General features: G+C 46.5%; 1 protein-coding gene and 1 long non-coding RNA gene across 6 annotated transcripts; one reads left to right on the top strand and one right to left on the bottom strand.

Moving 5' to 3' along the window:
- The first annotated feature begins 911 nt into the window (after positions 1-911).
- LOC118175926 (cystine/glutamate transporter-like) lies at positions 912-18,483 on the top strand. Of its 5 annotated transcripts, none has more exons than XM_035342609.1 (14): positions 912-1,168; positions 1,868-1,972; positions 4,028-4,298; positions 6,147-6,273; positions 7,022-7,137; positions 7,617-7,742; positions 10,017-10,116; positions 10,204-10,248; positions 10,447-10,570; positions 10,844-10,990; positions 12,788-12,884; positions 13,608-13,672; positions 16,179-16,353; positions 17,122-18,483. In XM_035342609.1, the coding sequence occupies exons 3-14, from the start codon at positions 4,103-4,105 to the stop codon at positions 17,184-17,186; spliced, it is 1,383 nt and encodes a 460-aa protein (XP_035198500.1). In that variant the 5' UTR covers positions 912-1,168; positions 1,868-1,972; positions 4,028-4,102; the 3' UTR covers positions 17,187-18,483. The 5 variants fall into 5 exon arrangements, 3 of the variants coding, with proteins under 3 accessions (XP_035198500.1, XP_035198483.1, XP_035198491.1); XR_004755204.1 differs by having other exon boundaries at positions 913-1,168; positions 13,523-13,672; XR_004755206.1 differs by having other exon boundaries at positions 914-1,168; positions 10,887-10,990; positions 13,585-13,672.
- On the bottom strand, positions 8,747-8,986 carry LOC118175960. The gene is made up of 2 exons (XR_004755218.1): positions 8,866-8,986; positions 8,747-8,834 (listed from the first exon to the last, which is right to left on the bottom strand). It is a non-coding gene; the product is annotated as an uncharacterized LOC118175960 (long non-coding RNA).
- Positions 18,484-19,300: the final 817 nt, after the last annotated feature.

Here is a 19,300-nt window from a genome sequence, read left to right as displayed (position 1 = left end):
CACCACATTATCGGGATGTCAGACACATCACATTCATCAGTCTGTTTTCTAGAAATTTTCACTCTTGTCCAAAGTACAACTGGAAATGCCTAAATAAAATGAAAAGGGGGTAAGTGTCACCCAGGCCAAGAAGTGTTTTCTTCTCAAGGCTTAAAGTATTTTCATTGAGGAAAAAAAAGTGTTAGGACATTTAAGTCTTTTCATAGACAGCTCACAAGACTAAATTTGTGAAACTCTCTAAAAAGAGGACCCACTGGAAACGATCCTTATGCTTACACCTACAGCAATCACTCTGGATTTATTACTACATCTCAGGCTGCAAGCCTGAGCCTGATTTATTAGCTACTGTCCCTTTGGGTTTCTTATCCAGGGCAGTAAAACAGCTGTAGAAAGCTGAAAAGAAGTCGAGCTGCACATCTTGTCTTTTTAGCCTGTTTCTTGTGTTCATTACAGTCTATAAACAAACATCTTTCAGGTCTCCTAAATAGATTTTCTGATCGAGTTCCCAGAACAGACCACCACCAGTCTCATTAAAGCTTATTTATGCTACTTTCATGCATGAATAAAAAAGCTCCCATTCACTGCTGATTTTATTTAGTTAGATCCTGTGCCTTGTAGTGGACATTGAATTGGTGTGACATTTTTTGGCATGGAAAAAGAAAAGTAGTGTGACTGCAAAGAACAGTTTGATGCCTACATCTTTTGCCGTATGAAAAGGAAGGGGTTAACCTGTTCTTGGCTGTATTGTATTGATTGAGGCCCACGCAAAGAAAATACAGCTGTAAATAGTTAGGCGTATTCCCTAGTAGCTGAGGTTGTTTTTCAGTTTTTTTTTTTTTTTTTTTTTAAGTCATTGAACTGGGACTTTGGAGGTATGAACTGTTTCCCAGGGATGCCACCCACTTCCTGCGTGATAGGAGGGAGGTCATTACTTGCTCTAGGTCTCAGCTCCCCGACTGGGAATGATGCTTTCTCCCTCCTCTGCTCCTTCTAACTTGCTTGTTTATATGGATAACTTTGCAGCAGAGTAACATCTACTCTCTCTGTGTGCTCACAAGGATGGGTCCTTCTCCTGGCTGGGGCCTCTAGACACCACCACAAATAACAAATACGATTTCCCCTTTATGTCTGTCTCCTTCATCTACATCCATGCTGCAGTGTCTGCAAGGTAAGATTAATGGCTTGGAAAAAAAGAAAAAATCAGTAAAAACAAAGAACAACTGAGTAAAGGACCAGCAGGTGTGAAAAGTTGTGAAATGGGTTTGTTTTTCTCCAGTCCTGCTGGTTGGTGAGCTCACGCAAAGGTACTGCATTTTGCACGAGAAGGATTTGAGCCTGTAGTTTAAGTCAAAGGGTGAATAAAAAGCAGCTTTGTGCATTTACTTCGTGCTAAGCACATTGTGAATATTCTTAGGCACTACCACAAGGATTAACATCTCTGCATTTTAATGTGCCGTGTGCCGGAATTTAGCTAGAAAGCAGAGCAGGCAGGAACAGGCTCTTCAGGCAGTGCTCTCTGCTAGGTGTCTCTGAAATGCTATTCAATAGCTTTCTGTTACTCTTTCTCTTTTCTTCTTCTTCTTCTTTTTTTTTTTTTTTTTCTTTTTAATTTTTTTCCTTCCACTCCTTCAACAGCTTCTGGAACAAATCCTGATAGATTTCACCTTTCTGAAATTTACTGTGCTGGACTGTTTTATCTCCAAATACTCTTACATGGCAATAGTGTATATATATAAAAAAAAAAGGCATGTGGACAGAAGTATGGAGTTTGGTATTTACTTTGGATCATTAACCTGGTGTGCAAATTTGACTTGATCTCTCTCTCTCTCTCTTTTTTTAATTCTCCCACCCCTTTGTGGAATTTCAGAGCCCGTGAGGAGAGACAGCCTTTTGCTGCCTGGGGATCCCAGCAAGAAATGGGAGGCTGATGGATTGCAAATGCACCTTCTTGGTTTAAAACCCAGCCAAACAGATAAGTGCCCTTTTAATTTTCTCACAATAGCATTTTAGACATATCTGTGCACAAAACACCTCTCTTCATGATGCTTTTAATTCAGAGAGTTGTCTGTGCATCACCCTTACAAATGAATGCTCAGTGTTTCTCCTTTCTGCTGAGAAATGCCAGATGATAGCAGTGTTTCACACGTGCTGATTAATTAGAGTGAGGTTGCTGCAGCTGAGGGCTTGGAAGGCTGATGGGATCTCTCCCAGCCCCTGCCTCCAGCAGCCGCGTGAGGCAGCGGGGCTCTGGGGAGCAGGGCTGTGGTACCAGACGATGCTGGTGTGGTGTGGCCCAGCCCAGCCCAAGGAGTCCTCCGGGACTCATTTTTAGGGGTTTAATAACCAGGCTTGTCTGGCTTGATTGAGAAGATGCTTGTTCAGGCTTGGCGTGATCTCAGAGAAAACTAAAGCTGGTGGAAGGAGAGGGCTTTGTACATGTGCTGCTCATATGTGTGTGGAGAAAGCGATAACCCTGCTTCTTCCTGGAGGGAAAATAACTGGGGAGATGGGAGAGAAGCCCTCCGTTATGCTGAGACTGCACGGTGTAGTAACATGTGTGAGTGGCAGTGGGAAACGTCCCTGCAGCGCTGTGGGGACACTTGTATCTGTGGACAGAAAATATGGCCCATCAGGAAAATAACTTCTGGCTTCTTAGATGTGCTACTGCCTGCTCACAAACACACCGATATGATTACTAAATAATGTAGGTAATCTAGAAAATGCAGTTCTTGTGTACAGTGTCATCGCAATGATATGCGGTCACGGTGTTGGGGCAAGTATCTGCTAAAACTGTGACGTACAGCATCAGAGTAAGGCAAACACTGCTGCTGCAGGATGTGTTGGAGGTGATGTGTGGCAGGTGAGGACAGGACCCAGATTATTCCAGACCCATCTTGTCTGCCCTAGCAGTGTTAATTAGCATTGTAAAATGTCTGCCTGGCTGTTAGGTTAACTACAAACATATTTGTTACGGCAAATTAGACTGTGCTAACTGATGTGAATTTGCCTTACCTACCTAAGCAAAAGGAGAGCTTCTTGCTGAGGGCACCAGCCCAGAACCAAGAGAAGCTGGAGTCTGATTCCTTGCCTCAAATTGACCCTGAGCACAGCCTGTAGCCTCTGTGTCTTGTCTTTTACTGCCTGGAAATACAGCTTGTAACACGGCCTGTCAGGGAAGGGCCACTGAGTAATGGGGAACAAGTGTCGAGGTGGTGAAGTAGGAGGTTGCTGCAGCACAAGGGCTGGATCGAGGTCAGCTTCTGAGATCCCTGGAGTGCCTGAAGTTTTCTCTTTTCTCAGAAAAACTCCTCACCCTTGCTGTTGTTACTGAGAAGGGATTTGTATTAATAGTAGAAACAGCATTTCTGATATCAGTGACAGTCCTCTATCTTAGAATAGACAGCAATATTTATTCTTGGCTCTTCAGTGATCTGATAGTGAAAAGGCTTGGCATTATATTAAGAAACACTGACAAAGCGAAGCCTTCACGTTAAAGCTGTAACTGGGGTTTGTTCAAGGATGGATGGGAAATTAAAACAGCTTAAATCATTTCTGTAATGTCAATTAACAGGGCACTTTGCTCCTCCAAAAAAATAAAAATAAAAAAAAATCATTGACCCTCAAGGTCTTCATTATTAGATGTGCAACGTGAAACGTGTTCTGCTGATGTGCCGGTATCGATGTTCACCCAAATTAGTTCCCAGTAAATTAACCCCTAACCTGGCAAGTTCCAACCAGGGCTGCAAACCTCTCTTTGGGCATCAAAGTTGCACTTGGAAATCATGTCCTAAAGTGTGGCATGCGACTTGCCCTGTGTTCCTTGGCAGAAGTGGGAGAAAAAGCTGCTTGTCTCTCAGGAACTGTGCTAGCGTGAGATGATGCTGAGTGTATTATATGCAGCTGTGGTTTGTCTGCTGGTTATATCCAGTGGCTGAGGAGGAATCAACAGATCTTGACAGGTTGCTGCAAAAAAATCTTGTCCAAAAAAGAAGACCCCCAAATCCCTAACTCTTTCCTTGTCTTACAGGTGAGCCTTGAGGACAGCTGAGAGGCACCATAACTCCTAAATGCAAGAGCTTCCCCTGGGATTAGAAGAGCAGCCATGGGAAAAGACAAGAAAAAAGAGGAGGCTGTCTTTCTGAGGAAAAAGATAACTTTGCTGAGGGCATTCTCACTTCTCATCGGCAGCATGGTTGGCAGCGGAATCTTTATCTCCCCGAAAGGAGTGCTGAAAAACTCGGGCACTGTGGGCTTCTCCCTGGTGGTCTGGTTTGCCTGCGGGCTCCTCTCAATGTTTGGTGAGTGTGGAGTTGGGTAAGCCTTTGCTTAAGCACCTGGGAGGTGAGGGGAGCCAGCAAAATTGTATTATAAATAGATGGGAGCAGAATAGACCCCAAATTCCCTGTTCTGAATGTAGCAAAAACAAAGGCTTAGTGTGCCTGGGGGTCACCAGGGGCCTTTGCCAGGGTGGGTGGGTGTCTATCAGAAGGGGTCTGGGTACGCCTGGTTCTTCTCGGAGCGAGGAGAAGGAGCAGATCAGTTCCTGGTGCCTTTCATTCTGGTTCTTCTGAAATAATACAGTTCTTACAGTTACCATGGCTAAAAGCCATGGCTTTTAGTTTTTTTCATTAACTGTATACAAGCACCTTCTCAGAAATGCTTTAAAGGCGCTGTTAGAAGTGCAAGATCTCTCAGCTCTGGGGAGAAATCTGAAACTTATTTCAGCGAGTGACTTTAAAGTTCTGCCACTTTTACAACTTGAGGGAAAAAAAATACAAGAAAGGAGAAATGCTCCGTGTGGATAAAACACCTTGGCACTGTGACGTTTAGAAATTGGGACGTTCAGTTGTTAATCTGGCAACAATTGTGGTTCTTGCTCTTTGCATATGCCTACCAGTATTTCACATTGTGCTGCTGAGCATAGGCTGCTTTACCCTCCATGTGGGAATGCATCTTTTACGTGGCTGTTTGGGGAGTGATATACTTTGCCTAAGGAAAATCTTAAAGCATAATTTGAGCAAAGAGACTCTTTTAACTGAGCAGAGCGATAAATGATAAGGCATGTGCTGGCCACGTAGTCCAGCGTTCACACTGGGAAGGTTTCTCTCTCTCTGTGGCAGCCTTTGGTAGCCTCTTCTGGCCCGACTGCTCTTTGTCGAGTTGCTGCATTTTGTAGCTGACTCTGTTGGTTTTCTCTTCCCTTTTGTCAGCTTGACGACCACCTGTGATCATTTTTCTGATGCATTTTTTTCAGGTTATTTAAATGGCCTGCTTTCTTTTATGCTTTTTTTCCTTAAAGTGTGGCATGTATTCGAGCTCTGCAGCCTGACTTCAGAAAAGCACTTAAACACAAGCTTTAAGCATGTAAATAAACGCACTGGGTAAATGAGAGGAGGGCTCTGCCTGCATCCAAGACTTTGGACAGGGATTCAGCACAAGTTCACCAGCAGAGAGGCAGGAAAAACTGGGGCCCTCACCATTGGTGTGACCTGCATGATTTCCACGGGATTTGGAGGCACAGACGGTGGTGTAAAGATTTCTCTCCACTTGCCTGAAAGCTTTAAAGGTGTCTCCTCAGGCTCGCCTTGCTCTGCAGTGTCAGGGCCATGCTTTCCATCAGCAGCAGGTTGCTCTTCTCAGACATGTCCTTCCAGGTCCTCTCTCCAGGGTCTTCAAATGAAGATGTGAAGGTGCAAGATAAGGACACAGGAACGTGGTTCATTATCAGAAATGTGATCAAAATGGTCAGGGCAGCCACTGTCAGTCAGCTGCGCTGCTGCAGCCACCCTGTGAGCACTGTTACACCAAGCTGAGAGGGGAGATAAGAGAATATGAACCTTCAAGACGTTTGTCAAAGGATGTCTCTCTTAGTTCAGTGCAGTGTTTCTTCCACACACCCTTCCACACAGCTTCCCCGGACAAGTTATATCATTAACTAGGCAACAAAATTTCCTTCCTTCTGACAGATCAGTGAACTTTCTTCTAAACACACAAAAATAAGGAAAGGAGTGGTTCTGCTAAAACCCCCTTTTCTTCCTCTAGTTCACTGCTTATTTTAAACAGACTCCTTCAATCCCTGGAAGTCATACAGAAAAGAGTATCCAAGGGATGATTTACTCCGTTCATTTATACCTGACCTTTTCCAGGTGCCTTGTGTTATGCAGAGCTTGGAACAAGGATCACCAAGTCTGGAGGACATTATATCTACATTTTGGAGACATTAGGGCCTCTACCAAGTTTCTTATTTCTGTGGGCTGAGTTTTTTGCTATCAGGTAAGAGATTTTGTCTGTTTGCTCTTCACTGGATGCTCTGATTTATTTTTTTTTAAATATTTATTTAATTTATGGTTCCAGGCAACAGTCTAAGCAGTTTGTAAAGGAAAAAGAAAAAATCTGAAAAAACTTTAAAAGACTTTCAGTAATGAAAGGAAGAAGACAGAATGAGTAAACAGTTACATGTGTTCAGTGTGATCTGTGCTTGAGGAATATCTCTTTTCTCCCCTGGCAGCTCTGGTATCATCCAAGAACTGTGATATATTTTTGATGACAGGGAGCGGATGCCAGGTTCATTTCAGATCCTCTCATTCTATTGTGAAACGTCTCACATTCTTCTCTGGGAGAGAAAAAAAAAAAAAAAAAGACTTTCTGGCTTAGCCCTGAGTTAAATAATAACTTAGAAAATTGTAAATGACTTTCCTTTCCACCTGAAAAAGGAAAATCCTCCCCTTCCAACAGCCTGTCCTCCATGTATGTTGGGATGAAGTAGGACATGTGAACCACACAGCTTTGCACTGTATGATTAATCTCAACTTTTGCTTTCAAGCTAAGAATTAACCTTTTTTTTTGCAGCATGTGCCTTTTAACCCATTTGCTGAGAAAACCTATAAAAAGACTCTATGGAGCAGGATGAAGCTGGGTGGGAAGCTTCCCCTCCCTCCCCAGCTGTGCTTAGCTTTCCCTTGTGGTATTTTTGGCTGTCCGTGGACCAGAATTTGATGCTGTGCTTGGTTCCCCTCACCAGGCCTGCCAACAGCGCCGTGGTTTCGCTGGCGTTCGGGCGCTACCTGCTGGAGCCTTTTTTTGCCCCCTGTGCAGCCCCTGTTCCTGCTGTGAAGCTCGTCTCTCTCCTGGGGTACTGTAAGTATACCTTCACGCCACTGCCAGTCTCGGGGCCTCTCTGCCCTGGACCTGGGGTGCTTACAGGGCTTTATCTTCTGGGACTGGGGTCCTGTGCTGCCTCCTTGGCCACTTTGAAGCTTCCTGCTCCAAGGAGCTGCTCTGGGGCCCCTATCTCTGCCAAGAAGGAGCAAGGGCATCCCTGTTGTTTAGCTGGAGCCCAAGGCCTGGGGGGATGGTGCCAAGTACAGGGGTAGAAACTGTTCATATGTAATTGTGCAAAGGCCTCCTGGTTTGAGGCCACAAGGCTTTTGTAGGCCTCGTGTGCTGCACCCAGGCGTGAAAGCACCCTGCCAGCTCTATCTTACTCTGAACACCCTCTCTGTAAGGACTCAGCCTTATCCCTGGCATCCCCTGGGCCGGGAGCATTTCCGTATTTATTTCTTTTTTTCCGCTGCGTGTGTCGAGCACGGGCTGCAGCGCTGTGGTCTCTTCTCCAGACGCGGTCCTCACCCTCAACTCCTGGAGCGTCTCCTGGAGCTCCCGGCTGCAGACAGCCCTCTCCATCATCAAGCTGCTGGCGCTCGCGCTCATCATCGTGCCGGGCATGATGCTGCTGGCCCAGGGTAGGTGCGTGGCTGATGGAGGGTGCTTGAGGGAGAGGGGCAGTTGGCTCCAAGCTGTGTCACCTCGCTGGGGCCGATGCTCCTGGCTCAGCTCTGCTTTCTCCAGAGTTTTTTTGGGGATGAACCCACCCAGGGTGATGTAGGCACCCACCTCTGCTGATGCTTTCCTTCCTACGGCCAGCCCTTTGTCAGTGTGGCTCTAAACCTTTCGAAAGCAGCACAAATGCAAGGGATAGCAGGGACATGTGACAGCATCCCCTGGTGTCCTGAGCCTGTCACTGCTGTGTGAGGAGCTACCAGCCCCCAGCTGAGCCCTGGTAACTGCATCTCTAACTGTCCTGTGGCTTCAGCTGATGCTTTTTACCTCCTAAAGGAGATGGACTGTAAGGCAGTAAACTGACAATGGACTCACGCAGGATTTCATGCTCACATGCAGAGGAAAAAATATAACAAACCCCCTGCCAGTGGTATCTTCTGGGATTGATACAGGAGTATTGGCTTTAATCCAAGCCTCAATCAGTAGAAAAGCCCACAGCCAAGGGATGAAGCCCACTATGGCTTCACACTATTTCCTTCCTCTGCAGAGGGAACAACATAGGCAGTAGGCTCAACATTTGTGTTTCTTTCTGATGTCTGGAGCTGGCTTCTTTGAACACGCAAAAACCCCTCAGGCAGGCAACACTTCTGAAATGAAGGACTGCCCTGCAGCTAGAAACCCTGAGCCATTATTGTTAGAAATGCCTTCAAATGACAATCTGGAGCCCTGGCACCTGTCCTCCGGCAAGAAGGATAAGTGCCGGTGACATCTGGAGAGAGGATCCGTGGAGAGACCCCAGTATGTCAGGTTGTATTTAATGTGACTCATGGGAGACTCTAAATCACTCATGAATATATTGCAGACCATAAATTCTTTTTATGTCACATCACTTATCGGCAGTCATTTTAGAATACAAAAAGACTACCCCAAAAGGTCCACTTCCATTTTCTAGTTTAGCTTTTTTTTCAAGTCAATTTTCTTTTTGACTTAGTTTTTGAGCTTGTTTTTAAATCAGTTTGCCTCACTCCTCAGCCTTTCTCTGTTTTCTTTAGACTCTTGTCCTTTCCTCTGCCACTCTTTCCTTACACTCTTGTCCTTTCCTCTGCCACTGCCTTCCCCTTGACTCAGGTTTCTTAAAGAGACTTTCTGGGCTAGCTTTTCACACCTGGATGCCCAAGTCTCATCTCAGAGCCCCTCGCAGAGGCATTTCTGTGGATGTGGCCTGATTTGCTCCATGTCATTTCATCCTTTTCCTGGAGAGACACAACTGCATGAGCAATTTGTCATTTTGATATGAAAAGACACTGTGATATGGAAAACTGAATATAGATGTGGAATCCAAACTTTGTGGCACTTGGATTTCAAGATGTTAGAAATATAACTGCTTTTGACTGTCGTCTTCTTCCTTCAAATGAGAGGCCATTAGGTGTTTTTCCTTGCCTTTTTTTTTTTTTTGAGTTTGATATAAAATATACCTCATAACCAATATCCCGACTTTGACATGTTTTCATTTTTTTTGAACAAGGATGGCTTTGTAAAAATAACCATCTCTCTTCTGCTTCTCAGTGCTGGCCCAGGTTCATCTCAAGCAAAGCGCTTTTAAGAAAACTGGGGGGAGCTGGTAAAGCAGGGTGTTTATCCGAGCTGCCTCTAGTTTTTATTATTGCATTTGCTTTGCCCTCTGTGTCCCCAGCTCCCCTCCTGCAGGGCCATTCCCACACCGGATGCCTCCCCTCCCGGTTCCCATGCTCTGCACAGCATGGGGCTGGGGTCAGCAAGCTGGTGGGGCTGGAGGGAGTGCGGCGAGAGCCGGATTTGCTGCCTCGCTGGCTGCACCACATCAAAAAAGAGCGAGCGTCCAGCTGCTGGCAGGGTGGGGAGGAGGGGTTCAACCTGGGGAATCAGTTTGAGGCCGAAAGAAAGGACGGGAGAATTTCTTGTCCCCACAGTCATCCATTTCCACAGCAGGCACTGTCTGAGGGAGAAGCAAATGTTGCCATTGCTTTTCCTGAATTTTCTCCGGTAGCTGCTCAGGAGATAGATTGATTCTGTCACAGCGTATGCAGCTTGCAGGTCAGCAGAGCACCACAAATTAAAGCAGTGAAACAAATCCAAATGCCCGGCTCCAGGAAAGTCACAGCCGCTTCTTCCAGGTTTGGGCAGGATGTTAGCCCGTGGGAAGGAAGTCCATCCATGACGTTTCCCTGCTCTGTATCTGTTGTTTATCTCTTCTGTAGGCCACACTGAAAACTTCCAGGATGCTTTTGACAAGCAGTCGCTGGTCCCAGACAAGCTGCCCTTGGCTTTTTACGCGGGCATGTTCGCCTACTCAGGCTGGTAGGTGTGACGGGAGGGCACCTGGTGGGCGGCGCGTTGCATCGACTCCTGGCTCGACCTCTCTCCTTGTGTCTCCTCGCTGTGCAGGTTTCAGACCAGCTTTGTGCGGGAGGAGTTGGTCAGACCTGAACGGTAAGGCTGGGAGAAGCAGGCGGTCTTGTGTGCCAGCCTCCAGGGTACCACCGCTTCCCCTACTGCTGGCGAACAGCATGGGAAGAAATAAGTCTGTGGGCTCACCTAACCAGCGCCAGCTGCGATCTGCAGCAATGCGATGAAAAACAAAGGGGGAACGGCTTGTTCATTGTGTGCCTCTCTTCCCCTTTCTTGTAGAAACATTCCCTTGGCTGTCATTGTGTCTGTGATCACCGTCATTGTGGGGTATATGCTCACCAATGTCTCCTATTACACTGTCCTGGGAACACAAGATGTTCTGGCTTCTCCAGCTGTGGCTGTGGTGAGTCGTCACCCGTACTGATATCTTTCTTTAGTGTGGTCAGCTTCTGCTGAGGGGGTGGTTATGGCAAGGGTCTAGAAGATGGTTTTCCTAATACAATGCTTTCTTGCTTTGTTATTTCTCTGGATTATTGGACAACAGTAACTTCTAATCTTTCCTAAATTATAATGAAAAAGAACCTGCAGATGATGGTAGAAAAGGCAAGGTTTATGAGTTATATTTTATTCCTTCAATGGAGGAAGTTTTTTTCCTCTTGAATCTGATGTCATCTAGAGATTACCATGTGTTCCTACAGTCACGCTTGCTCTTCCCCCAGAGTTTTGTGCAGCGGGCCTGCAGAAGCCTTATCTCAGTAGTCCCAGTCCTTGTTGCTCTGTCCTGCTTTGGAACCATGAATGGAGGAATCCTCACGTTTTCAAGGTCAGATCCCTGAGATATTACTTCTTCTTTCTTTTTCTTTTTTTTTTTTTTTTTGGCTTACTGACTCAGAGGGAAGCACCAGTAACCTGTGCACCTGTCAATCCTTTTGATGGCATTTTAGGCACTCTTGTGGGAAAATCAAGGCCTTTGACTCCCAGTGTGTAAACTACAGGACACCATTGGCCGTCTAAGGGTCTCCCCTTCCTTTTTCTGGCCAGGTCTAAACTATCTCTGTCTGGTCATAAAAACAAGATTTTTTTTTACCTCTCCCCCCGTCCCCTCATTTTAAAGTGAAATGTCAATGTTTCTGGGGAACTACGAGCTTTGTTGACACTGGAAGCTGCTCAGTGAAACGGAGCCATCTTTTGCTGGCTTCACCCAGCTGCTCTGCTGCAGAGCAAAGGGTCCCTCTGCTGTGAGGATCTCTGGCCAAAAGCAAGTGCTCCCTGGGGGACTTTGCTTTGAGCTCGCTGAAGAGTTATCATGGCCAGGCCACTCCCAAAGCAATAGTCAAGGCTTATCTTTGTTCCATGGAAAAAACATCCTGCCAGCTCCACTGGCTACTGCACTGGGTGTCCTTGTGGGAGCCTTGAAACTGGAGAGGAGGGCAGAGCTCATGGAGAAGTGTGTTGTCCTGTCCCTGGGGAGATGAGCACACTCCGGGGGCCAGCTCCGTTTCACAGCTCTGATTGCAAAAGGAAAAATCAGTTGATACGAAAGGGATCTTTCACAGTGCAGGAGCTAATGAGTTATTTGATCCACTACCTTCAAGTCCTGTGTTGAATATGGTGGGGAGAATCCCGCTGCTTAACTCCTCTAGATAGCAATTGTATTGGAGGATGGGAAGTCCCTGGAGGTTCTTCATGTCCCTGTCATCCTTTTCTCCCCCTTCCTGGCATCATTAACATAATGACTGCAGAAAGGCCATATAAACAGTGATGGGGCCTCCCTGGCTGCTGGCCAGCCACACCCCAGCAAAACCACAGAGACAGCAATAAAACCAGTTATATACTCATGCCCCAGCTGCTTTGGGCTCTGTTCCAGCCCAGCTGATGCTCTGGCACAGTTTGTGGGTATTAAGTTTATAAAACTGGATGCAATGCCTTCTCCCTAATTGCCCTTTCACGACTCAAAGGAGGGATGGAGGCAAGAAGCTCTTCGCTGTCATTTTGTAGCTGGCCCTGTGTGTAGCTGGCCTCCCTGGAGGATAATAAACTATATTGTCCAACAACTGGCCAGAGGCTTGAAAACCCTCTCTTCTTTGAGGAGCTTGCACTGCATTTATATCTCTATATAGTTTATATATCTATCTGTATCTATACGTGTATACTTTATCCCTGGCCTGTCAGGCCCTCCTGGGTGTTAAGCCCCGTCTCCTGTTGGGAAGGGCACCAAGGCTGACAGTCACCTTTCACAAACTCACCAGCCTCTCTTAAAAAGACATGAGGTTTGTGACCCCTCTACCTCCTACTGTTTTGTTTCTGTTTCCAGCCTGACCTCATTCATGGTCATTCTGGACATGCCCGAAGGTCTCTGCTAATGGGCCACCCGTGGGGACAGTACCAGCAATGCTCTCTGTGCTGAGTGAATTGGTGCTTGGACAACTATGCAAAATTAATCTTTGGAGACTTTTTTTCCGAATCTTCTAAAAAGTGAGGCTGAGTGCAGAACTGTGGCCTTAAAGAGCAGACGTGTGGGCGGGGTGCATTGTGGCCTCTGGTCAGTCCAGCTGTGGATCTCTTAATTTCTAGTGTGAGTGTGGGGTGCTGATGCATAGGGCTCCCTGTCTTTTTCTAGGACCCTGTTTGTGGCTTCCAGGGAAGGGCAGTGGCCTCCTCTCTTCTCCATGATCCACATTCGAAGACATACTCCCCTTCCTGCTGTCATGTTAATGGTAAGGGGATCTGCCTGTCTGACACGCCCTCCTCTCGAAGTCTTCGCTTTCTTTTTTGGTCTGGCAAGCTGCAAAGCCTGGAGACACTGAGGAGCTTTAAAGGGTATTGAGACACTAAGTGAGCTTCCAAAAAACAAAGAAGGTGGAACGCTGGAAATGGCTGTAAATTAAGTCCCCTTGTGCAAATAGTGGGATGTGAACCCTGCTGCCCCAAAGTCCCTGCCTGACTGCCTTGAACATGTTTTTTCAAAGTATTGTCCCCACCATCTGCCACAGTTACTGCTTGATGTTTGCTATCATCTCCCCCAGGCTTTGGTTATTTGGAAAACTGAAATTCCCAGGTTCAGTGGAAATCCAGGAAATGAGTATTTATGGAAAGGCTCTCAGGTCTGGGTTGCTATTGATCTCCATTGCTCGTTTCTGTAGCACATTGGAATTTTGTTTTGGGGACTTTTGCCAGGGAATCATCAGTCTGTGACATGGTTTTGTAACACATTTGGTGACCTCAGGAATGTTGGGGCTGTGAAGTAGCTGCCTGGGATTGCAGGGGGGCTGGAGGAGGTGATCCATATTAGCTTTCCCAGTCTGCGGACTGCAGTAAGGCGTTAATGACTGTATTTCATCTTCACAATGCTCAGTTCCCTTTGGTTACTACCATGGTGTGTATCGGAGATATCTACCATCTAATGAACTTCTTCAGCTTTTCCCGATGGCTCTTCATAGGATTAGCCACCCTCGGGCTCATTGTCCATCGCTGCCGTCACCCCGAGCTGCAGAGCCCGTTCAAGGTAACACATGGCATGAGTCTGACAGCCAGAGACACACATGCCAATATTTTTTTTTCCTTTTCTTTTCTCTGTCTCTTTTATTTTCTCTGTATCCTTAGCTAAGAACTAGAGCATTGCATGGCTGTGGTTGCCTTTAGGCTCTGAGGGCCCTCAATCCCTATTGCTTAGTAAGGCATGTGGGGAGCTGCTGGGGTTGGCTGATGTGCCCAAATAGTTGGGTGTGGTAAATCCTACAAAAAACAGTTCTACGTGGTGTCACCAGTTGCAGCCAAAGGGGGTGGCAGCATGCTACAGGGGACAAAGCATCAGGCTGGGAACTGGTAGATGTGCAGTTCCCACGCTCACCCCTCCTGAGCTGCAAGTGGGACCCTTCCTGGATGTGACTTCAGTGGTAGGTGAGTCTCAGCTTGGCTGAGAAGCAGAAGGCTGTCAGGCTTGGGGGAAAAGGGAACTGCCAGAGGAGTCCTGGGAGCAGACCTGACTTACAGGGAGCTGTCTCCCAGCATAAAAATACCGCGTAGCGTAAAGCAGCTTGAGCACAACTCCGTGCCATTGCAAGCCGTGAGGATGTGCACAGTGTGCGTGTATAACTCAAAGCATTTCCTTCAGCTGTTGGCTAACAGCAGCTAGTGGATGGTGTGGCCCCTAGAGAAGGACCTGCCCTCCTGCCTCGGGGAGGTGGGGGGGTTAGTGAGTCTCCAGCCACGCGTGACTGCTGCGCGATGCTGATTGTGCTAAGCACATGGGTGCCTGGTGGGGATTGAGGAGCTGCCTGATGCATGCCACCTCCAGATGTGTGCATGTGTACAGCTCGAGCATGTTTGGGATGCACTGGATCCGTGGCCATAAGCATCAAGAGGCATTAAAAGTGGGCAGAGGGAAGCGGGGAGGCGAAGGAGATTCAATTCCCTGCTCCTCAAGGGGCAGCTTGTCCCCTTGTGCCTTTCTCTGGCCTCCAGCTGGGCCCCTCTGGTGGCTGCTGGGGTCCCTGCTCATGGGAAGCAGCCAGTCCCCTGTGTCAGTGGGGGAAGCTGGCGTGGCTTTTGCAGCCCCTGCTGTGCTTGGGACACCTCTCCCACTGCTGGATCATCTGCATTTGGCTGGGGCTGTGCTCATCGTGTGCACAATTTGTTCCCCTCTCCGGTCGTGCCTGCTTGGTGTCTCTAGCTAGTTCCTGTGGAGGAGAGGAGACCTCCAAGGCCACAGGCACTGGGCAGCTGATCAGCAAAAAACTCAGGGGAAAGAAACGCTTTCCACCACTCCCAGGGCTCCTCCCCAAGCCGAGCGAGGCCTGATGCAAAGTTTGGGGTAATTTTTCTTCTTGGTCTTCGCTGGAGACAGTGTGTTTAGCAGAGACCTTGAAGCTTCCCAGCTTGTTGGCTGGCTGTGCTCATGCACTCACCCAGAACCAGATTTTTTAATAAGCTTTATTTTTTTCTTTTAAACCAGCCAACCAGCCTGCTTCAGGGAAGCCTATCACCAGTGCTATCAACTAATGTTTTCAGTGTGCCCCATTTTAGATAGAGATTTAGGTTTTTAATGTTCCTAAGAACAGATTGAATAAGTGAGGGAAATGCTGGCAGTGTGGTTGTCTCTTCCTCCCTCTCCCCAGATTTTATGCCCACTTCAAACCCAAAGTACAGTCATCTGCAGCAGCGAAGGAGTGAATGTGATGTGTGCATGTGCTGCTCTCCAGTGGTCAGAAATATTTCTTCTTCTGACACTAGCCTGCTTACAGAGAACAGATAATAAAAAATGTGAGTGGCTCTGCTGGTAATCCCCCCCCCCCCCCCCCCCCCAGCATTTTTAGTTAAAAATGGTAAGAAAACACCAGGAAGAGGAGCGAGCAGCCCCCTCACGCACCTCTCACACAGATGTGCAGTGTGGATGCATGCACGTAGGAGACCCTGGCAAGGGATGCTCCGGCTGGAAAGGCAGCGGGAGCACACGAGTTTGGTGGCTGGCTGGCTGCCATCGCTAAAGCAACTGATCTCAGGTTTATCCTGTTTTGGTCACTATAGGTTTCAGGCGAGCTGGAGGCAGCTCAAAATGAGTCACAAGTGTTATGGCCAAAGAACGGCTTGTTTCTAAGGGCTTCTACTCATGGCTTCAGATTTTCCACTAGCAGTTGCCACAGGTGGCAAGCTTGGGGTGTGTGTGGACATGCACATGTGCTGTACGTTCACAGAGCAGTGAGGTCTGGTTGACTTCTCCCTGGCTCGGTGTCTTGTTGCGAGGGAGGTGAGGTTTATATCAATGCACACGAGGTGAGGTTAATATCAATGCACATGGAGGGAGAGGCGTGCACCTCTCAGGGCACACTGGGCTCCCAGGGTGATACAAGTAAACTTTTCCTCTATGCACCCTACTTGTACAGAAATAGTGCACAGGAGAGATGTGTGATTTTTCTCATCTTCTTTAAAATGGGAAAGAGAATACAGTGTGTGCTGGCATGTATGAAGGCTGATCAGTTTTGCCTGAGCATCCTCTGTGTTCTTTTCCCCAGGTCCCCCTCTTCATTCCTGTCTCTTTCACCATCATCTGCCTCTTCACAGTGGCAATGTCCTTCTACTCGGACCCTGTAAACATTAGCATTGGATGCACCATGGTGTTAAGTGGCTTTCCAGTCTACTACCTCGTAATCCACAGGCAAATGTCAAACCGTTGCCGTAGCCTGCTTTGTAAGTATGCACTTGAGTTGCAGTATCCTGGACCCAAGCACACTCAGGGTAGGGATGTTGGTTTGCTGCCAGTGCTCATCTCTAACACAAATTGCTCCGTGACCAACAGACCTTGTGGAACCTCAGTCACGATCCCTGCCACCCCTTCTGTGCCCTTTCTGGGATGCAGCCTCCACGGCCAAAGAGAAGGGGCAGGCCGTGCTGTGGGGGGCTGACCTGCCTCGTGAATGCACTGATAAGCCAGGTTAATGTGTTATTTTAGAAAAGACAGGGCTGAGGTCTACCAACAGGGGGAACCAAGAGGATCACTTTTGCTATCATATCTTTATCATATCTGTGTGATCAGCACCTCTGTCAAATTTGGTTGAAACTGAGCAAAAAGATCAAAAGTGAGTATGGAGAAAGAGCCAGGCATTGTAACCCCATGCACAAACGTATTTGCTGAAAGGCTGGGGAGAGGACTGATAGGAAAAGATGATGCAGCCTGCAGGCTGTTTGATGATGGGGCACCTTGTCTATCAGTACAGATTTGGGCACAGATGTGCGTGTGTAAATGAAAAACATCTCTCCATGGCACAGATTTAGCTTGGGTGTAGCCCTGGTGGCAAAAGTACAAGAGCCCAGTTTTGAAAAGTGTAGTAAGAAAGAAAACAGATACAGTGATCTGCTAATATAAAATGCTCCAGCAATCAGTGTTGATGCTCTGATTTTCATCCCCAGTTTAAGATTTCCTTCAGATCAAACTTTATTTGTTTTTCCTCCCTTCAGATTATGTTACGCAGAAGCTGCAGTTACTGCTGGAAGTAGTTCAACAAGAAATCAAGACGTACTGAGGAAACCATCAGAAATTACAGGAGGAGATGAAATCTACTTAAACCATTTCTGATACCTTTGATCCTACAAAAAGCAGGCCACGCTCTTATTCTTTTAATCAGTGCAAATGAGGATGAGCCTGAGCCAAAACGTTGCTGCAAGCAGTCCTAAGCTTGCCAGTCAGGATCTGGATGAGCCTGTCACATCTGCTTCTGCCCTTTCCTTTTTTATCAGAACAATCTAGTTCTTTTGAACGAGCTTTCTTTGCCTGCAAAGTGTCTTTGAAGAAAAGATCCTAATTTTGTGGCCCAGCCCAGTCCTCAGCAAAATGTATACTATTTTTAATTTCTGAACTTGGCAAACAGGGGAAGAGATCCTACTACAGAACTGCTGAAGAGCCCAGCCACATGGAAACCAAACACAGGTTTCAAACTGAAGCTTTGTAGCAGTCAAGGGAAAGGGTGCTGTGGAGAAGCTTTATAAAGGGAAATGGATGAGGAGAGCAATTTAAAGATAAAGTAGATGAACTGGAAAGTGGGAGGTGGGAGGCTAAAACTTCATTCACCAGGAAGAGCAAATCATTAACAAAGAAAAGTCAGAATGTTTTGCTTTGATAATTGTATAAGGAAAATAAGTTTATTTTGCTTATACAATAATGTTTCAATTTTGAATTCTATTTTTCTGAAATGATGTTTCAAAATGTACTGACACAGTAAAAAAAAAAAAAAAAATACCTACAAGAACAGGACAGAATAAATTTTGATTCCTCACCCGGTACTACTAGTGAGGTTAAAAATTGAGATTTTGGCCCAACTGGCCCAGTGAAATAGAGTCCTCCTGCAGGAGGACAATATCGCTGATGAGTCTTGGGCAGATTCCTTTGTAAGCACATCTTTTGGTGCTGTAAGAAGACATCCAGGACTTCATGTCTGAGCTTTAACTTTAAATCTACAGTCAAATGACTTGCTGAATCGATACATAAATGCTCACATGAACCATTGTCATCAGAAATGTTTCTGTTGTTGGGTTATTTTGGATTACATTATTAATGTTGCAAAGTTAGGTCCAGATAAAGGAGCAATTAACTATTTCCAATCAAGTGTTAATCTTTTCCTAAAAGATGGAAGTAGCATACAGGGCTTTGCCTGATGGCCCCTGAAGAGAGGAAGAGCAGAATGTGAAGCATTTTTAACTTTTTGTATCAAGCATTTATGTACTTAGAAAACTAAGTAGCAGTTACAAAACCAATGTAATCTACCAAAACTTGTAAAATGCACTATCAAGATTTGGAAATAAATAATTAGGTCTTTTTTTTTTTTTTTTTTTAATCAATTGAGAATTATTATTCTTGTTAAGACTGCTTCTGTTCTTGTGCTAAATTGAGCTATGAGAGCAATAGCATGGTTGCAAAGCTCATCCTCCCCCTGCCCCACAGATTAATTTACAAGCTGCTGGAAGCTGTCCAACAGGAAATGCAGACTTCCTGGGAAAAGCATCACAACCTAGGGAAGAAGATACTGCTTTCAAGTGTTGTTTGAAGTGAGATTTGGAAACATTTCTGGGCTCCCAAGCAGAGGCTGGGCCTTGCTGAAGCTGAGACCCCAGCACCCTGCCGTGTGTGTGGCTGGGGAACCAACATGCAGAAGGCCTTGCAGAAGCGGGGAGCCCCACCGCACAAGGGTGGCCCGAGTACACCTCCTTACATGCTGGTTTGGGGGATTTTTCTGCATTTGAGGTAGAAGCACGAGGTGCTGTCAGCCTGTTTCTGTGCTGTAGGACCCCTATGAGCTCACTGTAGAACCAGTTCTCCTGTGTCAAACCTTGGAGTGATATGCAATTGCAACAGAGCTGCTTTGTGTCTGCAGATACACACTTAGAAAGGGTGAAACATCATTTTTTCCATCTGTTTCCTTTGAAGAGAAAACAGGAATGAGACTTGAAATTTGTGGGGGGAAGAATAAGTGGGCTGTGGTTTCGTAATGGATGATAAATCGTTTGACAAATGTAGGGAAGCCACACCTGGGTGCCTCTGCTGACCGTGCAGGAAAAGGATCTTATCTTGCAGGGATGTAGAATGTCTGTTCAAAGACCTGTCAGATACTGAAAATGCAGACACTTCCACTGCTGTTACATT

The sequence above is a fragment of the Oxyura jamaicensis genome, chromosome 1 (genome assembly GCF_011077185.1).
Source record: "Oxyura jamaicensis isolate SHBP4307 breed ruddy duck chromosome 1, BPBGC_Ojam_1.0, whole genome shotgun sequence".
Classification (NCBI taxonomy): Eukaryota; Metazoa; Chordata; class Aves; order Anseriformes; family Anatidae; genus Oxyura; species Oxyura jamaicensis.
The sequence above is the reverse complement of the archived record's forward strand: the minus strand, read 5'-3'. Positions and strand labels throughout refer to the sequence as shown.

Coding starts and splice junctions, on each gene's coding strand:
- LOC118175926 (XM_035342592.1), top strand. CDS start 4,103: ATGGGAAAAGACAAGAAAAAAGAGGAGGCTGTCTTTCTGAGGAAAAAG. Junction 7,138..7,616: donor CGTCTCTCTCCTGGGGTACT/GTAAGTATACCT, acceptor TCTCTTCTCCAG/ACGCGGTCCTCACCCTCAAC. Junction 13,673..16,178: donor AGCTGCAGAGCCCGTTCAAG/GTAACACATGGC, acceptor TCTTTTCCCCAG/GTCCCCCTCTTCATTCCTGT.